Source organism: Athalia rosae, chromosome 8 (genome assembly GCF_917208135.1).
Source record: "Athalia rosae chromosome 8, iyAthRosa1.1, whole genome shotgun sequence".
Classification (NCBI taxonomy): Eukaryota; Metazoa; Arthropoda; class Insecta; order Hymenoptera; family Athaliidae; genus Athalia; species Athalia rosae.
In genome coordinates this window covers 3,148,900-3,170,865 of record NC_064033.1, presented here as the reverse complement: position 1 = coordinate 3,170,865, position 21,966 = coordinate 3,148,900, and the positions used below count along the sequence as shown (strand labels likewise).

Below are 21,966 nucleotides of genomic sequence, written 5' to 3'. Positions count from 1 at the left end.
ATTCGAGGGGTAAATTTAATCCGATCGTCGAACGTCCTCGACAGATTTCCGAATATAAGCGGACGTCGTTTATTTTCTTTCGTCAACGATTTTCGAAAAAAAACCCATTCGGATGATCAGAATATGTGAAAGAAGGAGGTTTCAATGAAGAAAAAATTGTTAATTTTTCACACGCACGGATTTGCGGTTTGTCGAACAGAGTTACTCTTTGTACGGGAATAATTATAGACGCAAACTTGAATACTCTTTATTTCCTGTGTAAAATATATAATGTATATACAGGTGTGTGTTCGTGTGTGTGTTTGTACATATTATATGTATGTACACTTACCTCCGGGATATGTCGACAAGTTTGTTCCATTAGAATTATAACGATTAACATGAATTCGCTGTTATATAAAATTGTAAAATCGTTTTTTGCGACCAAGCTGAGGAAAGTCCAACGATAATAGCAAAAAAAAAAAAATAAATAAAATAAAACAAATAGATAATTATTCTCTCCGCCGATTGGTAGGAAACGTCGGCCATTTGCCAGGCAATTAAATTTGTTCGTTCGATAACCCATATAAATACGCGTATGTATATAAATTTTTTTCTTATCAAAACAAGATAACGATTGTATAAATTCAACGAGTCGCAGATGCGGTGGGGCGGGGGGGCGTTAACCGAGGTTTCTTTTTTCAACCATAAACGTGCGATCGCTAGGCGGATATTTCACGGTGTAAAATCTTGGATTGTGTGGATCGTGAGTGGCGGACGATGGGCATTAAACGTTGTGCCATTTCCCCCGTCAAACGACGCGAAACGATGCTGAAAATTATTCAATTTACATAACAACGAACGAAGAGTATAAGTGTACCGGGGGGCGTTTCAATTACTCCTCGTGTTGTTGTACGATATCGATGTATATAAAGATGCGAATACATCTCGTTCGCAACCGCTACTATCGTAAAATATTTGCAATCGTATGCAAAGGATACGCGCGATCCTCTCGGATAACATCATTTTCAGGGGGTCGCGGGGCGGGGGGATCCGGGGGAGAATAGAAGGAAACACGATCGATCAACGCGATACGTTACGTTGCAGTACGGCAACTGTATTTATTGCGTTACGTTTCCCGCGATATGTGGAGGACGTGCGTACGGGATGAAACACGTGGGGGGCGTGGACCGAGCTATTCAACAATTGGACAAACAGTCGTAGGTGCGGAAAATTATTTAACGGCAAGAAAGGAGAATCGGACGAGAGTACGGTACGGGGGTTGAATCGACGCGGATGAAACACGAGCCGGATCATAATAAGAACACCGACGGCAGGCAGCTCTCGCGCATGAGAATGTCGCGGTACCTACCGTACGTTATTATGCATCCTGCAAAACCCCCGAGTGCACATCCCGCGGCAATATAACAGGAATTTACTCTTGTCAACGTACGTAACGGCGGTAATATCTCAAACCGCGAATATCACGCGCCGCGACTACTGCGGAATTATCATCCCGTGAAATCCAAGGGCTGACGGAAAATCGCAACCCACAGAAAAAAAAAATACAGGGATATCACCTTCCATTTTAACTAGTTCTTTTTCCAATCGAATCAAATGCATTTTCATGGCGAGAAAATTGATTCAGAAATTTATGGGGTTACGAAGCGAGCTGCGGGGAAAATGGAAACCGATCGGATGATTCGACGGAGCGACGAGTTTTTCAATCAATAAATTATCTTACCGATCGAATAATCGACGTAAATGATATTCAACGATCGAGCGGATACGTTTATCGTTATTATTATTGTTGCGTACAAATCTTTACGGATGTTCGGTGCCTCCTTTGCTGATCAACGATTGAAGACACGCGCCACAGCACGCGCCGCTCGAAGACGACGTCAGTTCTTCCACGACGTCTCTGAAAGATTTGACATCGTGGCGCCCGACGCGACGCCGACCGTATAACGCGATGCGTGACCGGAGGCTGCTCGTACACCGATACAAGCTTTATTAGTCGCCGTTCAAGTCCTTTCTCCAGACCCTACGACGAGTAGCGAGAAAATGATTAGGAATAAAGAAACGAATAGAGAAATAAGTAGAGAAAAAAAAAATCAAATACTAATAGGAAGGCACGCGCCAGCCGACACTTCTTTCTCGGAACAATCGCAATTCGAATCGAACAATCAACCCGATCGATCGGTCGACGAGGAACTACGATCGGAAGACGTGGCGAGACAGGCGAGAGACGAAAATGAAAAATTTTCAATCTCGAAAAAACTCGATTCGAAACGCGCGTGTCGCGTCGATTTTTTTTCCAGGCTACGCGTTGTTTCGTCGGCTCGAGGATTACAAACGAGAGGAGAAAAATTTGAAACTTGCAAAAAAGCGCTACGTACGTACCTGCTAGCATTTACCCCGCTTTTGTATACACTTGTGTATAGGTAGGTAGGTAACGTGCGCACGTAAGAGATATGCGCACGGCGATATATGCGCGATACGAGGACGCGGAGAAATATTTTCTCCCTCGAGCGGGCCCCGCCGCATGCCCAGGCAAAAGGTCGCGAGTAAGAACCGGACCAGAAGGATGTTCGGGCTTCTGGTTTTCGTTTGCAGCCTTCGGTTTATATTCTATTAGAACAAAGTATGCGGGGAATCGCGCGCACCGGGCGTACCGGTAGACGACGCGCGGCGGTAGAATATAAAATTCGCGCGAATCCCACGGGGTTTTATATATACCTATACGTATGTATATAATGCCACCTCTCGTACACGCTACTACGCTATTTCGGGCGATCGGTGGGACGCGCGCGCGTACCCAACGTAAGAAAAATCGGTATAACCTGGGGGGGAAGAAACTTTTGCTCCTCCCGCCGCCGCCGCCGCCGCCGCCGCCGCCGCCGCTGCCGTTGGTCGTTGGCTTCTGGTGCTTTTCGGGACCTTGCGATCTCTGGAGCTGCAGCGGCAGCAGCTCTCTTCGCCGTCCTTCTGAAAAGTAGCCGCCTCGGTTGAACCCGCGACCACTAAATATTGTGTTAGCGCAGAGAGAATACGGACAAACGGACACGTGTAAAAGCTACGGCCGCGCGGGATTCCGTATGAACAGATCGGCCCGCCGATTATACGCTAATTCAACGCAAATTCCACCGCTGAGATATCTATATCGGTCGCATACATCAGCGGCAGCGAAGAAACTGCCCGCGAACCGAGAAAGACTTGAAAAAACTTTTCTTCCACGCTTCTGTACACACCGTTCTCCATATTCACCGCATTCGAACGGCATATTATTCGCGAACGAACAAAACTTAATCACCCGCATTCCCGACTTTTGCATCCCCCGACAAAAACTCAATCGAATCGCGAGAAAAGTCGTGGGAAGAAAATCTGCGTATCGGACGAGATTACCGATCACGATATATTTTCTCTTCGTTTTTTCGTTGCGGTGAATTTCGTCCCCAGTCCAGCGCGATTACTCTCACACGATATCGGCGGTAATGCGCAAGTTATTGTTTTTTTTTTTTTTTTTTTCATCACGTTTCACGTACGTGTACGTAGGTACGACGTATATTAATAATGATATGCAAAATACGCATCGCGAAAGACACGCGAGAGTGTGCGGGGACCTTACGCGATTCGTTTCAATGGCCGGGATATAATATGATGATGAACTTTGAACAACCTGCGAGCATCAGCTGCAGGCTCAGCCGTGTATACGTGTCTACGTATATTAGTGTGCGCCCCGTGCTCGGTCTACCTGGTGCAGAAAATGATCCCTACATATATATATATATATATATATACGCGGTTGCAACGCGGTATATAGCGTAGAGGCGCGTTGTGTCCGTTATATACCCCCGGTGATTAGGCGCGTCGCCTCGTTAAGGTTGAAACGAAGTTTTTCCATCCTTAATGAGACACGGAGTCGAGTCCGCGCGCAGGTTGACATGACGTATCTATCTCACGTGGTTCTACCCTCCTTCCCCCCCGTGTATGTTTTTTTTCTTTTTTTCTTTCTTTTCTTTTTTTTTGTTTTTACCCCGAACGTTTTTCCTTTTGCTTTTCTCTCTCTCTCGTCCGTCTCCTGCAGAGTTTCACATCTCGCGTCTCACCCGCGCCACGAGCGCGCCTGTCTGCGACTGCAGATGTTGGCAGCGCCCGGCCCACAGCATCAGGATCAGTAGTAGCTGCAAAAGGAACTCAGAGCGGCTCTATATGTACAGGACGGGGAGGGGAACCTTTCGCTCCGCGTATATACGATAATCAAATTCATCGAGGAACAAAAAATTTTCAACTCAATTAATCAGCTGCCCTGCATATAAATGAGAGAACGCGCTTTCTGTAGTCGTCCTACGTCGTCGTTCCTGTATTTTTGCGGCATCGAAAGAGAAGTCCGTATAAATACTCGAGCAACAGACGACGACTGCGCTGCTGCTGCACGTGCGTAGGTGTGGGATGAAAATGAGAAAAAAAAAATGATGATGATGACGAATTCCGAAAGGAAAAAATGAAATTTTTACTTGCGAAAAAAAAGTTTTTTTTTTTTTGCCACCGAGTTCAAAAGCCGCGGGGTTGGCGGACGTTGAGGCGAAGGGGGGGGGGGGGGGGGGGGAGGTAGATGACGATGATCTTTATGCGTTTTCGCGTTAATTTGAAAGTGTGTCTTCGCGTGACCATTGAGCAAAATCGTCGGGGCGACGACGTACCCGATCGTTTAATTCGCGAATATTTCAAGCGTGTTTCTCAAAATACACTACAGCTGCTCGACTCGTGTCTACCTAACATTTGGTGTATAACGTTTTTTTCAGAAAACTTGCGTAAAACCGAGCGTTATATTATACCCGGTCTCGACGTGTAACGGTGTTACAGGGTGACGACGGAAAACTCCTACGTCTGTATTCGTATTTATATTCATACGTATAACCGCGAAACTGCGGTTTGGGCGGGGGGGACGCAGCGTCGTCGTGACGCTTTTACGAATTGCCACGACGATGACTTTATACAAACCCAAAATCGCTTGGTGCGAAAACGCGCGTGAACCACCGCCGATTTTATATATGTATATATATATATATATATACACGTGTAATAACGATATATTATAACACCATGGGAAATTTTACCATATAAATTTTCGCCGTAGGATTTTAATTAAATTCTCGTGTCATCGTTTTACAGACCGCATTGCACTGGGGTGCGAAACACGGAAATGAGGACATCGTAAAACTGATCGCCGGGACACACAAGGACTACATAAAAGGAGTCAACGAAACTACGGTGAGAAAATAACCGTTTATTACACGACGAAAAAAATTCCATCGAGATTATATATTACACATATATGTACAACCATTTTTTTTTTTTTTTTCTTTTCGCATTATTTTTTCATGCCGTACTCGACGACCACCTTATCTTCTTCGTATATTCCTGCCTGAAGAACGGGGTGAGTTTTTTTTCATTCTCTCCGTTGCGAGATATTTTTTTTTTTTTTCGATTCGTCGATCGAATCAATTTTTACGAGCGAACGAAAATTCGTTCGTTTCAAAATGTGTCGTGGATCCAGGGCGTCGCGACGTTCGATTCGTCTGCGTCGATTCGCGATCAAACGGACATCGTCGTCGTTGAGAGAGAGAGAGAGAGAGAGAGAGAGAGAGAGAGAGAGGATCTCTCGGAGTATTTTCGTCCTTTTATGTGGTTCGGCTTGATATCCTCCTCCGCGAGTGAGTTCGTACCGCGGTTGGCGATGTACAGAAAAGTCGGGGCTAGCCATCTAGGCAGGCGGGGGTATAAGGGAGTCGACCGAACTGATAGGATCAAACGTGTGTGGTCCCCGACTTTACTCTTTATAGGACTTATATAAGGCTTGGCTCGTTAGCGGCGCGCGACAAACAGGGCATCTGCCGCCATGACTCCCCGTACACACAAACGAACACGCGCACACAAGATACGAACGTATCGTACACCTATATACGAACCCCGTAAGGGTATATATTTTACATACGCGTACGTACGTACGTACTTACATTTACCTGCAGACCGACTCGCGCGTTCTCATGATCTCGTGAAACTTTTCAAAGACTTCACCCCTTGAGGCCCGCGCGTCGTCACCGAACCGCGTCGCTTTACGTCAGGATATCTAAAAACAAAGAGCACAGAAAAAAACAAGAAATACGTGAAAAAAGAAACGTACGTTCGTCGTCCTGTCTTACCGAAGGATCAACGCGCAACTTGTCCTACTCCTCGGCGAGATGTGTCCGAGTAGAGAGTAGGCTCCTGTCCACCTCCCAGTTATTTTTTCCTTTTTTTTCTCTCCTCCTTTTTGATATCTTTTTTTTTTTTGTTCGTTCCTTCTTCACGTGGCTCTCCTCTCATTCATTCGCTCGTTTGTTTTCCCCGTGTGTAATCCGAGTCGAGCTGTCGTCACCTTGGTATATATATATATGTGTACGCCAACTTCGGAGAGCGTCCCAACCTGGCAGGAGAGAGTGCCCGAACAAGTGTTGAAAAAAATTAGACGACGGAACATATATTAAGGGTGGGTAATGGGGGTTAGAGAAAAAAAAATTCCTTTTTAAATAATTCGTCTTTTCGAAAAGATTAACTGCGACGCACGAATCACCTCGCTTAAAATATATCGTAGTGTAGGTATATAATATACAGCTGGGCTTTTTTTCAACGTGTAATATTTTTCGTTCTCGTATTATTTTGAAAACTCGAGCGAATGAAACAGCGAAAAAATTGTAAAAGACTAAGAAGTGGTTGAATTTGCGAATCTTGTGCAACACGGTCTCAATTGTAGGGCGGTTTGTTTCGTGATCTTTTTTCAGTCCTTGAGAATCTAGGACTGTAGGATCTAGCGCGCTCACCGCAGTTCAGGTCTGACTTACGTCCGAATGTACGGATATAGAAAATACGCGTGTTTGACGGAATCTGAAAACCGAAAGAAAAAAAAGGGGAAATAAAAATGAAATAATGAAAAAATGAAAAAGAAATGTAAGCCGCGCGCGGCAACGTACGTTACATATGTAATATGTGCGCCATTACCCAGGGTTACGTGTGCGGTGCATGGCAGGACCGCTAGCGGAGAACTTGTGAGAGGCGAAGAAGACGAGAGAAACAAAAAAAAAAAATGAGAAAAAGGGAAAATAAAAAATGAAGAAAAATAAAAAGAAAAATAAAATAAAAAAGAGAAAAAAAAAACGCAGAGGAACGTCTTTTGATAATGGCCGCGCCATGGCGCGCAGATATCTGATCCAGCCGGTGATAAGAAAGCGAGTGCTATACATGCGGCAACTTGAGAATTATTTATACCTTATAGTGAAGTCAAAGCTTTCCATGCGGCTAACTTTGCGGTTGTTTATTGTAACGTTTTGTTATAATATACTGTGAAGCATAATAACGTATTATTATGCCGTACGTACGTTTGATGTATGTCCGAAAGGAAAAAAAAAATAAATAATCTACCACGCGATGCAGATCAATCCAATAATGCACAAGTTCTAAGTAATATTGGGGGCTTTTTTTTTTTTTTTCTTTCATTTTTCGATCTATCCGGACCCGATCGATCGATATCTTACCGGACATTGATCAGCGTGTGCTTTGCTAGATAATCGTCGACGTCCAGCTTACGGTCGATGTAAAAACAGCTGTGACGCCAACGTACGGATAGCGATTTTAGTTTTCTTATTCTTCCTTTTTTCTTTTTCTCTCTATATCGTTTTATATCGGAAGATCCTGTCAGTCAGTTATATCTGTACGACGTTGAACGGAGGATCAGTCGCATCCTCTCTGTTTATACCTCGGCTTATCGCAGATCGCGTCCTTATAATCGCGGCAAAAACGACCGAACGTTGAGCAAGGCGCTCGTGTGGCGCCATATTATACCCGCGGATACGCGAAGCACGCAACCTTTTATAAACCTGTAGCTGCAGTACAACCCGTGCGAACAACGGTCGTACCACACACACGTGTATGCATCTCCGTGCGGATGGGTATAGGTGTATAATATCGTATGTGTCCAAGTGCAAAACGAGCAACTTCGGTAAGAGAGATAGAAAGAGAGAGAGAGAAAATTACCCATTCCAGAATCACGTCACGGGATCCTGTGCGTAAAAAAAGGAAACGGAACAAATCAATCAATTCGAAAAATGAAAGGAATGAAAATTGTATGCACCGTGATTCGTCCTAATTGTATTTTCTTAAGAAAGAAAAACAAAAAAAAGAAAATGAAGGACAGGTGGACTATTTTCCGAAATTTATTTTCGCTCCGATCGGACGAGCAGGTTTTCCGGGCGAATTTTAAATCGCTGCACTTGCCCGTGGTATCGCGTGCGGCATGAGGGGAGTTTAGCGTGTGTATACGGTTGAATGGAAAGTATGAAAAACTTTAATCTTTTTCCTTCTCTTTTGACGAACGTGGAAACACGGACCGCGCATATTAGGGCGGTGAAATTCACTGCCGTCACATAATACGACACGTGCCAAATATCGCAACAACTTCTCATTTCTCTCGCCGTCTATGGTTTATATGTATATATATATATAAACTAATATCGAGATGTACCGGGAACATATGTTGACCCCTCGGTATTATACTTTTTCATTTCCACATAAAAATCCGCACTTTAAAGTTTTCAACCCGATAGGAACGGAGGGAAAGAAAAGGAAAAGAACGTTAAAAAATAAATCAGTCAAAGGAAACGCGATATTTCTTTTTTCTCACATGCGAGAAAGAAATTTTTTTCTTCTCGTACGTTGATTTTTCCTTTTTCCGTTTTTCCGTGCAAATGATCGCGACAACCGACCCGACGAAAATGTAGAGAGAGGAAAAAAATGAATTAAAATCGAGGTGCGGAGGGAAGGGGGATCGTGTTCGATATATCGTATGGGGGCAGGGGGGTTGTGGAAGACGACATGATTTAGAAGCTCATAAAAATTGTTTTTCCGAACTATATAGATGTTGAAAAATATTAAAATTGAAAATCCAAGAGTTTATAATATATATGTATATAGTGATATATAGTAATATAGTAACATAATATGAGGAGTGCAGCAGTGATATGATATACGCGTTTGATATTGGTGGCCGGTCGGCAGCTGTCCTATTCCCTTCTCCCCCGTTCCCCACTTTCCCTTAAACTACCTTCTGGATAGAAGAGGAGAGACAACGCTCCGCGATATTCCTGTCCCCCCTTTGCCCACCCGCCCCGTCCCTTCCACTTTGCAACGCCAGACAATGCTACTTTAAAATATTGTCAAAAGTATAAAAAGATATATGAAACGCGCGGGAGCTCGGGGATCTCCCGATCCCGCTGCAGGGAGGAGACCCCGGAGAGAAAACCCCTATATGGGAAGCTCAAGCTCTGCTTCGCTACGATCCGCTTCTCTACTCTACTCTACTCTACACTCGGCGGCGGCCTATTTTCTTCCCTGACTTTTCAGCCACCCTCGCTGCCCTCCCGATCCCAACCCGACACTCTCAGGGTGTTACCACTTGTCGCAGTCGCACGTGTCGTCACTACGTATTGGAGTTTTTGGAAAGGGCACCAAACGGCACCCCTTTCGTTATACCGTTTTACGTTTCACGTTTTACGTTTTACCGTTTCCGAAGGGAACATCACGCCCAAGGGATCCTGGTTATTGCACGTATTGAAAAATTTCTGAGTACACACGGTTCGATGCTTATAATTAATAATGGAAAATTCGATGAGTAATTTTTTTTTTCGAGACAAATTTTAGCGTGAATTATTTTTTCAAAGTTTTATTCTTTAATACCGAAGCGCGTACGCGCTACTCTACACTCTTCCGATATCGAAGACTGTGAGAAAGTAATATGAATTTAATGTCTTCCCTTTTTGTTTTTTGTCTTTTTCAATGGAGCCTGGAATCTGGTTGGGGTCGATTTCATCGTGCAACATATTATTGATATTAATTCATTAATACGAACTGCTGCAGCGTCGCGCGCGGCACCGAGAGACGTATAAGTTTACACCTGTGACATGGTATAGGGCTACATAATATAAACACCTTGCCGATTTATCATCGAACCATTATTATTGCACGTAAAATTTATTCGACGAAAATATAAGCGCGCGCGTGTATATGTCGGTGCGTCTGCGGCTCACCGCGATTCCTCGTCATTCGATACGATCCTCGTATTAATACCATCTTCAGTTATTTTATTCGTTTAATTATTCTTCCTTTTTTTTTCTTTTTTTTTTACCTTCATCTGAATCTCGTCGCGGTCCGTTCCGAATCACGGGTAGACATCGAATATCGGAATTCGCATACCTTGATCAGTTTTTTTGTTCTCCTCCTACGCGATAATTTTTCTTCACAGGTTACATCCCCATTTTTCACTCGATTTCTTTCGATCTTTTGATCCATTTCTAGAAAATGCTCGGCTAGAAATTGCGAAGTTGTAGATTTTATGCGTCCCTTCGGTGCGATACGGCGAACCAAAAACCTCGGCGTATCGGGTGAAGGATGTCGAGGCCCCGGTGACGTTGTGTTTCTCGTGTAAAATCTGTAACAACAATTTGTCGTTCACCGCTATGACATGTACCGCGAGTATAGCGAGACTACGCCGGGGTATCCACGGGTGCGTGCAGAATTGTGCGAACGACGGTAACCGCAGACGAAATACGAATTCAGAGAGTTTGTTACTGTACACGTAACCAATGTAACCTTACCTCGGAAAACCGCAGCGGCAGGTATACATAGAGATGAATTTACGTACCTGTACGAAGCGCGAATAGTCCTCCAGCAGCCCATGTTACCCCCGGCATCTAATTCTCCTTCCCGAATTCCTTGCTGCGGTTTTAATAACGTAGTCACGCGGTAATAACCGATGATCAACTACAAAGCCTCGACAAAATCGTACTAGGCTTCCGAAATTTTATTTTATCATTATCATCGTTGTTAATTTTCTGTTGAATTAATTCGACTTACATCGCACGCGCACCGCATTCGATTTTATTCGTCGTTTAGATTTTCGTCCCGTGATTTATTTTCAATTTAACATCATTAGATTTCGAACGCACGTTCAGAGTTTTTTCTTTTATGTCAATCTATGAATTTATTTCAGCGACATATCACAGTTTTTCTGCTCTGAAAAGCGAAAATATCTCGATAACTCAATTAATTTGATAGATAAATCCATTAAGCTTGTAGATTCAGATATCTGAGATCAACAGACGCAAGGATAGGCTATAGAAACCCATAAAAAGAATGTAGATTTGTCTGGACTTACTCCATTTTCGGCTCGAAAATTAACATTTCTAAACATTGATTGTATAACACTTTTCTGACGTATTTTGGCCTCGGGAATCCGAATCTGAAAGAAAAATTGGCCTATCTATAAAATTGACTGAGTTATCGCCAATTTTCACCTTTTTGGGGTCGAAAAAAAATATTTGATTTTTTAATCTATCTTGATGTAATTTGAACTCAGGAATCCGAATCCAAAAGAGAAATTGATCTATCTATAAAATCGATTGAGTTATCGCCATTTTTAGGCATTTTTTTGCATAAAAATGGAATTATCTCGAAGGGAAAAAATCGTAGCTCAATTTGGACAACGGATTCGTGTTCCTGAGGTCAAAATACATAAGAAAAGTGCCATACGATCAATTTTAAAAAATAAAAATTTTTTGTCAAAATTTGAGATTTTTCCAAGGGGTACCCCTTACGATTTTTTCAAATTTTGGCAAAAAATTTTTATTTTTTAAAATTGATCGTGTGGCACTTTTCTTATGTATTTTGACCTCAGGAACACGAATCCGTTGTCCAAATTGAGCTACGATTTTTTCCCTTCGAGATATCCTCAAATTTGTGCCAAAAAATGCCTAAAAATGAAGATAACTCGGTCATTTTTGAAGATGGATCAATTTGTCGCCCAGATTCGGATTCCCGAGCTCAGATTACATAAGAATACATCAAGAACTCAATTTTTTTTTTTCGACCCCGAAAAGGTGAAAATCAGCGATAACTCTGTCAATTTTAGAGATAGATCAATTTTTCTTCCAGATTCGGATTCCTGAGGTCAAAATACGTCAGAAACGTGTAATACAATCACTTTTTAAACTACTCTACTTCTGGCCCAAAAATCGATTTTTTGTTTGCTCAAAAATCGATTTTTCTTCGGTTTTTTAAGAGTAATCTCACGTATAATCAGCTCAGGAATTCAAGTCTGAAAGCCAAAATCATCTACTCGTGCAATCGATCGAGTAATCATCAATTATTCGCTGTTGGGAGCAGAAAAATTAAGACATATCGAGTGGTTTTAGTCGTAGACCCACTTTGACTCGTCGCAATCCATGCATGGGTCGAAATATTCGAATTCTTCAATTCACCAGCGAACCCGAACTTTGCTGGAGTTAGGTAGCCACGAGCGAGGGGTTTGTTTTGAGGCGTCACCTCTGCTCAGCCTCCAAGGTGACGTCTCACAACATAGCGCTTGGCTGCTGGCTGCGCTGACTCCAGCAAAGCTCGGGTTTGCTCGTAGACCGAAAAATTCGAATATTTCGACGCAGAGATCTCCTCAAATTTATGTTACAATACAATAAAATGGCGAAAACTCGGTCAATTTTGGAGATAGATCAATTTTTCTCTCGGATTTGGATTCCTGAGGTGAAAATACGTCAGTAAAGTGTTATACAATTAATTTTTAAAAAGGTTTCATTTTTTACCTTAAAAAGTAAAAAAATGAGTGATCACTCGATCAATTTCATTGATGGATCAATTTGGCTTTCGGATTTGAATTTCTGAGATCGAAATATGTTAGAAAACCCTCTCAAAAACAATGCCCAATTCAGTTCCCAATAACGAGAAAGATCTCTCAGGCCATAGGCTTATCAACTTCTTAAAACAGGATCATTCCTTTTCCTGGACTCCAAATTGTCCAAGGACTTGATCACAGGTTGATATTCGTAACTATAATCAGGTAGATAAAAAACGAAGAATATAAGTTTTCAAATTTCCTGGATTTTAATAGGAAATAATTCTGCCCGTTTTCTCTGTCTGTTCCCTAGTCCAAATGAAAGAAAAAAAAAAAAATCTGTTCTCTATTGCATGTGTTCCGATTCACCATCGAATAATTTATGGGAACTTGCACCGATTGATCTGGTGAATCGTGATCGATTTCCGAAAGCAATGTGCCCGCAGCGCGTCGACACCGACGTCGTTGTCGTCGTCGTGACGTTAAGAGGCGCGTAAAACGAGACAGGCGCGGGACAGCTGCTACTTTTCTTGGCCCTGCAGTAATACACGTGAACGTGTATACCTATACGTGTACACGTACGTGAAAAGAATCACCTGCCTTTATACCGATAATAATCATTTCCAATACCTACTCGCACGAGTACGACACTTTATAATGCGAGCCGTTCACCGTTTTTTTCGATTTTTTTTTTTTTTTTACCACTTCGTTTCTCATTCCCCGCATTCTCACTATGATTCTTATGGTACATTCTACTTGCGTACGTTTTCAAGTTTATGCATGCCATTTGGTAATTTTTGTAATTTTTATTCTCTCAATTCATCCGTTGCCTCATCAGATCCGATCCGATTACGTTAGACACTACGCGTGTCGTAAATACGATGTGACTTGACTCATGTGTTGGAAAAATTTATTAACAAGGAATAAATCAGCTTTAATTAAGTGTGCCAACGTATTATTAAATTGCAACACATACGGGATATTATATTGTTTTATAATTGTAACAGGTAACGGGCGTTGCATATCATTTGTCGAACGCGTGTAATTGTTCGGTTGTACGGCATCTGGATTTTTACCAACACCGCGGACTTTATCGAAGTAATTAAAATATGAGATAGAAAGGGGGCTCATTATAGGGGGGGATGCAAGAGGAAACCCATCGAATTGAATGGCATACGCAATTTCCTATTTCTAATAGAGTTTTTTTTCTACATTTTTTTTTCTTTTATTGTACGTACGAGGAAATGAGTAAGGATTCGTTTCAAAGGAAATGAAAAATTCGCACGCCGTGTCTGCAGGCCTAGAATAATAGAAATAATCGTGTAATAAGAAATTAATGATACACCTTACTACCTCGCATTGTGGTATTACATTACCTCTATACAGTGCTGCAATATATTAGATTTTTTTCTCCATTTCTCTTACTTGTTTTTTTTTTCATTCTTTTTCAACGCCACGTTACACATTCAACGAAATTCTCCGCTGGTGCGATGCAAGTTGAAATAAAAAAAAAAAAAATAAAAAATAGCGAAAAAAGTACGTAGGAAACAAGGAAGAGAACCGTGCGGAAGATACAACATCTTTTAGGCTGATCCTCTTCACCTCACGTTTTCACTCACTCTCTATCCCTCTCTCTTCTCAAACATTTGACACACATCAATTACGTTACCTCTACACCGGATGTACGGAATAGGCTCCGCATTTATTAACGCCTCGGCGCTCTGAGGTCCACGCAAAATTTATTAGATGTAATTAATTAATTAAGTAATTATGAGAGGATCGTGCGGATCGCAAGGAGCGACTGTTATTTATTATTAATGTCAATAATGTTCGATCGATTGGCAAATGTTTTTCTCATATATATTTGTACATTTTCAGGGATACACGCCTCTTCATATCGCGATGCAATTCGATCACGAGAATATATTCAATTTATTGGTACAAGTTTACGGTGAGTGAATTTTTGGTATGGTTAGGATTTTTGGAAAAAGGGGGAAGGTCTAGGGAAGGGAGACCTGAAGTTATTTATTTTTCTATATTTCTATCGAGCGCTGCAGTGATTTTTTTCCAATAAATTTCAATGCGCTGTTAGGGATGAGAGAGGGAAGAAATCAGTTCGACAAAGGCGTTGATTGACAGGTCGGCTTATGGGTGTTTAAACAGACAGATATGTATATTTTTACCATATATGTATAACCGAAGGGGCTCAAAGGATCGCCGACTGTTTGCTACAGATTACGCGCGGGGTTTTTCACGTTCCTCTTATCGGTAAACCATATCCAAGTTCAACTATTCGATACCCATTAGAAGCGACTTTGATTGTCGGTCTTTTGGTCACGTTGTACTTTTTTCTTTCCCACCTCTCTCTTTCTCCACGTATCTACGCACCTTCCTCATCGGTGTTTGCTTTTTTCCTCAGATAATCAATTTGACGTGGCACTCACGCGAGTTATACACGGAGATTTTCGATAGCGGCTCCAATACGTCGACAAATATTGAGCATCGTGATTTTTGTTCTAGAAAAGTTATTTCTTTTTTTTTATTTTTTTTTAATTTTGTCTGAAAACTCACGAGACCGTATGCGTGGAAATATTTTGTTATATTTCATTAGATTTCAATTTTCGTCCGACACGACCCGTAGATTCTGAAAATAGAAAAATCGATTGCCTCGATTTAATCCGGCGCACAGAATCGGTGATTAATTATTAATTACGTCAATGGGCATTCGGCCAGTTTGAGCGTTACACGAATATACCGCGAAGACTCTCGTTGCGCATTGGATTCGTAAATAGATTTTAGATTCTCTTTTTCTATCCTTATTTCGCACTCTCAGCTGCAGCTGAACGATCGCGCAAATTGAAGACAATTAATATCGAAGACAGTTGGGGATCAAGAACAGAGATCTTGAAACCTCTGGTCTTACAATTAGAGGAGATCATAGAAATTAAGAAAAAAAATAGAGAACAAGAAGAAGAAGAAGAAGAGGGAATCTCGGAATTTCCATCACTTTCCATTTTTAGGGGCGAACCAGGAACTCAGGGATCACAGTGGTAAAAAAGCACGGCAGTATCTGGCGTCGCAAGAGGCGGCCGTCAGTCAAGACACCTTTCGTAGTGAGTATCCGTTCTGGTCAGAGTTCGACGATTCGGGTAGGAGTATACTCCGAGCCGGATCCATGCGGGCACCCGCCACTGCTTCCCTTCATCCCTCTCGTTCCGATATGATGAAACACGCCACATTGCCCGCTGGTTTCATGAAGAAACGCGAAAGAAGACGTCCGACTCTTCTTTCCGCCCCAAGCTTCCTACGCAAGAACTTCAGCCCGAATTCCTCGTACCGAAGATCCAAAAAATCACCAGTCTCGGACTAATCAATATTCTCGCGATATTCCGCAGCTCGATGCAAAAAAAAAGAAAAGAAAAAAAAGAAATTGGAAACAATCGGACACCTACAGCGCAAGCTTTCGATGAGAATAATTGTCACTCCCTCGTACTAACAATTTTTTTTTCTTCTTCATGCACCATATTATCTGCACGCATGATGAATATTTCAAACCAACCTTTGGACATGACCTTTCCATCAGTAACACTCTGGAACAAAGTACTAACGTTGGAAGCATGAATACGCTGGATATGAGCTGCACGCAGTTCGCTTATATTATTGTCATCGATATTATTAGCGATGAAGTATTTTTCTTTTATATTTATTAGCGTTACTTTACCATTACTTAACGAAAGGCGTGAAACCGCGCCTGGCCTTCCGAAAATCTAAGTGGTATACTTTCTCCTTCTTTTTCGTTCGCTTCGGACTTTTATTTCGATCTTAGATTTTTTTTCTTGACTCGTTGAATCGGAACGCCATGCGCTGTTTTTTCGAGAATACGCTTTTGATTTTTTAACTTAAGATTACACGATTAATTTAAAAGTTTATATTAAAGGTTGAGGGTTTTCGGTGAGTATCTTGGGTTTCTGGAAGTAATCTTCTGTTGTAGGGATTACTGCTGCAGCCACGCTCAGGCAAGTTGAGAAGCACAGCTCTATGGTATTGTAGTAAAACGCTTGAGTCGTACCAGATTATAAAAGTAGGCTCACTATAAAGTAACGTATGGTATTAAACTATCTTTCTATTATTATAATTTTCTTACTCGTTCCGTATTTGATTGTCAGCATCCAAACATATATTGTTACATTATTTTAATTCATTTCGTCTCTCTCAGCACCTTCTAATACACGTGCCAAGTCCAAAAGTGTTTTTGAACTTTCCGAAAATTCGATCTTTGTTGAATGACAAAAAAAAAAAAATCGATTTCTTATCAGGACTGTGAAGCTTTCATATGGTGCGAGATCGCTTTTGATTTGGCAATAGCATTTTCAATTTTTTTTTTTGTTCCTTTGCGTTTCAGTTGAATGTTTTGTATTAACGCTTCGTTCGTAGATGATTTTTCTTTCTTTTAAATATTTAGGAAGAAAAAATGAAAATTGTTTTTTTTTTTCAAGAATACTGGAGTGGCAGTAGTATGTAACCCGCACTAATGAATTAATTTACTAGATCATCATTTGAAAATAATTAAAAATAATTCATGTGCTGTAATAATAACATCATATTTGAGATATATTGAAGCATGATGTTCTTTCCTTTTACCCACCATTTACCGTACTTGTTCTATTATATCACGAAATAATGCATGGCACATGTTCTCACTAATTGCACCTTTCGTCTCGGTTTCATCCATAGATCTTTGAAGTATCGTATGGTATTTTACGTTCAGGAAAACGACGATAATGTAAAAGAAATTGAGGTATTATTTTCCTAACACTGATATAATAATTTCTGAGTTTATCAGAAACTTGCATCTCTGCCTGATATTTGTTGGTCGATACCCATGAAATTGAATTGTTGTTTAATTAACTCCTGTCTCAGCTTTGTCCCGATAATGATTTTATGTTTGACTAAAAATCTGTACGATCATATCCGATTGACCCGATCTCTATAAATTGATATAATCGTTTGTTCTCTTTCAGAAATAAAAGCAAGGAAAAAGCATGCAGGTAAAAATTACTCGATACGTATATTCTAATGATAATTATTTCATTGACGTAATCAATGTTGAAAATTTTTATTATACTTATGCGAACGCAGAGAAAGATCTTGGTTTCCTACGAATTGGCTCATTGAACGTCCGCGTGAAACGTACGACGGAAGCCTTCAGTCAATTTCTGGGTGTGGCGAGTAGCAACGTGACGGCAACAAACGAGAAGATTCACAAAACCTGGGGATCCGCAGATAATATTCAAGTGAACGTCGATAATTATTCAATCTCCTGTTTAAATAATTTTTTTCTCTTCTTTATTTATTGTTAATTTTCTTTAGACGGAACACAAAGTAATGCCACCTCCGAAGTACGCGCCCATAAAAAAACGGCGAAGCAAACGAGCCCAAGACTTCTCGTCATCTCGGGAGGGCTCTTTATCGAATCAAGTGAATACCAATCCTCAACCTCGAGGGCAGAGTCAACTTCCACGAGCCCCTCATCGCACGTCGCAACAGCAACAATTGAGATCAACGGTCGTTAATTCTGCGACCGCAGTTACAGCCGTAACTCAAAATGATTCAGATTCTGATAACGCTTGCGGATTTGATTCCGCATGGCGGGGATCAGCCCTTCTGTGAATTGATTCATATTCATTCATTCCTGTTTTACGTTTATTTTCATGTGAATTTTAGTTTCCTTTTTTAATGATATTCAAGGTAACTTTTTGATGTTGTTTTTCGGACGTTGCTCCTACGGAATCTCAATGAATCAGAATAACGTGTGGTGGAATTTGGCAGATCTTTACTTAACTAATAACCGAATAGTGTAAAATGAATGTAGTCTACGATTAATCGTCGCACAATTATTTGAATCTCGCTTTTTGCAAACACTGTATCTTCTGTAATTTATTGAAATACATATATTTGTCTCCTGCAAAAATAGACGGAACGACGTGGAAGCTGAGCAACACGTAAGATTGGTAAAAGTTTCAGTGCAACATAAAATTCAGCAACATAAAATTTTTACGATTCTAGATCTTTTTGATAAAAATTTTACCGGTACTGGCGCTAGAGATCAGTATTGTTTCTGTCGCCACCTGATTCTTCGTCGAACAAACTACGTTTTTGTAAGTGAAAAGAGTGCTGCAACCAGCAAAGCAGGGCTGTAGCAGCGGTTGGTGTGTAGCTCTAGCAGCGGTAGTGCTACCGTTGGTTGGAAAATTACCGACTACCCTCAGAGCATTGCATCCACAGAGTTGCATCGGTTGATGGTAGACATATAAGTATTGGCAGATGGTCACGCGTGAAACGTGTACAGGGTAGAAACGTATAGATAGGTTTTGGAAAATGCCACTGAACACATCATTCTTATTTTGTGTTCTAGTAGACGTTGACGTTTTGCAAAACCTGCATCAAATAAATAAATAATAACTGAGCAGTTTGAAACCTTGTGAAATATGAACGCGAATAATGAAAAGGGCGGAACTTCCGTCCTCGTCAGAAGGGTGGATAAGCTTCTAGAATCTCGTCTGGATAATGACAAGGTATTCGCGATAGTCTAGTTTCGTATTGTTCAGGTTATCTTCCAAGGTATCACTTCTTTTACTCTAAATTCTTCTACGCCGTCTGTTTCTGTTCAGGAAACATTGGAAGCGCTCAAAGAATTGTCGACCTTTTTTACCGAGAATACTCTGAACGCTAGGAGAAATCTTAGGAGTAAAATAGAAAGGAGAAGTTTACTCATAAATGAAGACTTCGTGTCCGCTTTCAGAGAAGTAAAGTCAGCTCTGGATGGAATATACGACGATGTAGTGGCTATGAATACCTCGGTTCAAACTATGACCAATCAGCTCCAAACAACCAAGACACAAACATTCCAATTGATCGACCAGACAACGAAATTACAAAACGAAAGGTTCGTAATTTTATTCCTCAGCAATTCTTCTTACATCTCAATGACCCACTGTGATCTTTCAGCAAAAAATTATGTATGCAACAGGATATCGCCAATGCATTTATAAAAAACTTTCAATTAACACCAGCCGAACTTGCGATACTGCACGGCCCGTCTCGAGAAACTCCTATAACGAGCGATTTTTTCGTCGTCGTCGATCGCGTGCAGGTAAAGGAAAAACGGTGTCGATCTCGATCTAGATTTATTGGCGAATCGGTATAGGTAAACGCCGTTTACAGGAAATACATGGCAACTGTCGAATCCTGATGCAATCGGGATATCAAACATTGGCATTGGACGTTATGCAAAGAATGACTTTACTCCAAGAAGCCGCTCTGGAGAGATTGTATCGCTGGACACAGAGCCAATGCAGACACATAGAAAACGAGTTGCTGGCCCCTCTCCTAATCAAAGCAATGAGCAAACTAGAAGATCGCCCTGTTCTCTACAAGTAAATATCCAGGGAAAAGAATTCGCTTGGTTTTTTCGGAAAAGGAAAATTTAAATTCATTCATTCACTAGGTACGTACTAGACGAGTACTGCACTGCCAGAAGATCGATCTTGGTAGGATCATTCATAGATGCACTGACGCTGGGTGATGGTTTTGGAGGAAGTTCCAATCCCATAGAAATGCACGCCCACGATCCAAAGCGATATGTCGGAGATATGCTCGCGTGGTTACATCAAGCGATACCGGTTGAGAAAGAGAACATTCTAACGCTGGTCAAAGCCTGCGACAAATCAGGTGAATATCATTTGCGCGATCGTCCGAAGCCCAACGACATATCGAAATCCATAACGCCTCCGAACCTTCCGCGTTTCAGATGTATCCGATCAGATCAAACAGGCGCTTGGCAACATAACGGAAGGCCTCTGCCACCCTCTGAAATCGCGAGTGGAGCATATCCTCGCCGTCGAAGCTCCGGCCACCGTTTTATACTCGGTCACGACACTGATAAGATTTTACCAATCGATAATAACGCAGGTCGTACCCGACAGCGTGTTGACCACCACCCTCAACGACCTTCTCGAGCAAAGCGATCGTAGTTTTGTTACCAGACTTCAAAGAGAGACGCGAGCTGCGTTGGGAGATCGCGCCGATCCGCCGGGCACCGATCTCGTCCCCGCACCGTCGGTGTCCAGGCTGTTGTCTCTGCTCAATGAAGTCCTATCTGTCGCGAGCATAGCCGAAGAGCGAGAAAAGGACATGCTGCAAGTGAGCATCGACGATTGATTCGCTCAGGGGGCTGGCCACACTCGAAACTCATGCCGATTTGATTCCGTAGATTGTGTCTTGCGTGATCGATCCGTTACTGCAAGAAGTCAACGAGACCGCATCCAGACTTCCTACTGTCGACATGGCGGTGTATCTTCTGAATTGTATGCATCAGATACAGTCTACGTTGGCGTTATACGAGTACATGGATCAGAGACTCGAGAGATTGCAGGTTTGAGATGATCCCGAATGTCATATTGTTTGCGGAATTTAATCCATGTGTTCCACGTGCATCGATGTACCCGTTACTTTTACAGGCTCAAGCGGACGCGCAGATCGACACGTTGACTTCGGAACAAGCCAGTTCACTGGTGGCGAATTTGAATCTAGGACCGATCTACACGATTTTGCAAGGACGGGAGCAAGGTCCGTTGTCTTCCATTCCTGGCATGGACCCTCTCAGCGTAAAAGAATTCACGGTATTCAAATCGTCTCTGATCGATGTGAAAGTTTTTCAGATCCTATACCCCTGATTCGCGACATTCTGCTTTCAGAACAAGTTGGAAGCATTTTTGGTGATGCCGGATATACTGTTGCTGCCACAGATAAGCCTCTTGCAGAGCAATACACACAGGACCGTAACCCAGAAACGATCGTTCGAAGTGATCGGAGCAATTTACAAACAATTGTACGATGCATGTCATAACCCGAAAAATAATTATCAAAATCCCAACAGCCTCTTCACGAAAACCCCTGAAGAACTGCTGAAAGCGTTGGTCTCCTAACATTATCGTATGCAAACTTGAGACGGAAGTAAAATATTTTCAGCATACCAAGTTCATTAGTATTATGACTCACCAGTATTAATCGGGTTTTAATTGTAAATTTTGATCGTTATCGTTGATCCGAATATAAGTGACATTGGGTGAACCTGTAACAAGCTATTGCCATTTTGTTTTTGACGTCAGCGAGAATCGAACCGACCGGTAAGTTCATCTATGATTTTAATTGCTGGTAAAGTAATGTCCTGATGATTTGTACGATTGTTTACAACGTGCAATAGATTAATA

At 41.7% G+C, this 21,966-nt stretch overlaps 2 protein-coding genes across 8 annotated transcripts in view; both read left to right on the top strand.

Moving 5' to 3' along the window:
* The window catches only part of LOC105693068 (ankyrin repeat domain-containing protein SOWAHB), a 95,292-nt gene extending 76,627 nt beyond the window's left edge, over positions 1–18,665 (top strand). For 3 of the 6 annotated variants that reach the window (XM_048659661.1, XM_025746632.2, XM_048659658.1), the window contains 7 exons: positions 5,155–5,253; positions 5,414–5,419; positions 14,573–14,645; positions 15,715–15,807; positions 17,716–17,742; positions 17,834–17,988; positions 18,065–18,665. In XM_048659661.1, the coding sequence (XP_048515618.1) occupies positions 5,155–5,253; positions 5,414–5,419; positions 14,573–14,645; positions 15,715–15,807; positions 17,716–17,742; positions 17,834–17,988; positions 18,065–18,364 (753 nt within the window). In that variant the 3' untranslated portion in view covers positions 18,365–18,665. Of the gene's footprint in view, positions 1–5,154; positions 5,254–5,413; positions 5,420–14,572; positions 14,646–15,714; positions 15,808–16,685; positions 16,711–17,715; positions 17,743–17,833; positions 17,989–18,064 lie in introns of all 6 variants that reach the window. The other 3 variants (XM_048659660.1, XM_048659659.1, XR_007279883.1) reach the window with 2 other exon arrangements.
* A 145-nt stretch (positions 18,666–18,810) lies between these two features.
* On the top strand, positions 18,811–21,732 carry LOC105693069 (conserved oligomeric Golgi complex subunit 6). 2 transcript variants are annotated; one of them, XM_012412746.4, is made up of 9 exons: positions 18,811–19,269; positions 19,366–19,640; positions 19,703–19,847; positions 19,919–20,130; positions 20,202–20,425; positions 20,505–20,896; positions 20,967–21,128; positions 21,214–21,375; positions 21,451–21,732. In XM_012412746.4, the coding sequence occupies exons 1-9, from the start codon at positions 19,183–19,185 to the stop codon at positions 21,679–21,681; spliced, it is 1,890 nt and encodes a 629-aa protein (XP_012268169.1). In that variant the 5' UTR covers positions 18,811–19,182; the 3' UTR covers positions 21,682–21,732. The 2 variants fall into 2 exon arrangements, with proteins under 2 accessions (XP_012268169.1, XP_012268170.1); XM_012412747.4 differs by having other exon boundaries at positions 19,110–19,269; positions 19,497–19,640.
* Positions 21,733–21,966: the final 234 nt, after the last annotated feature.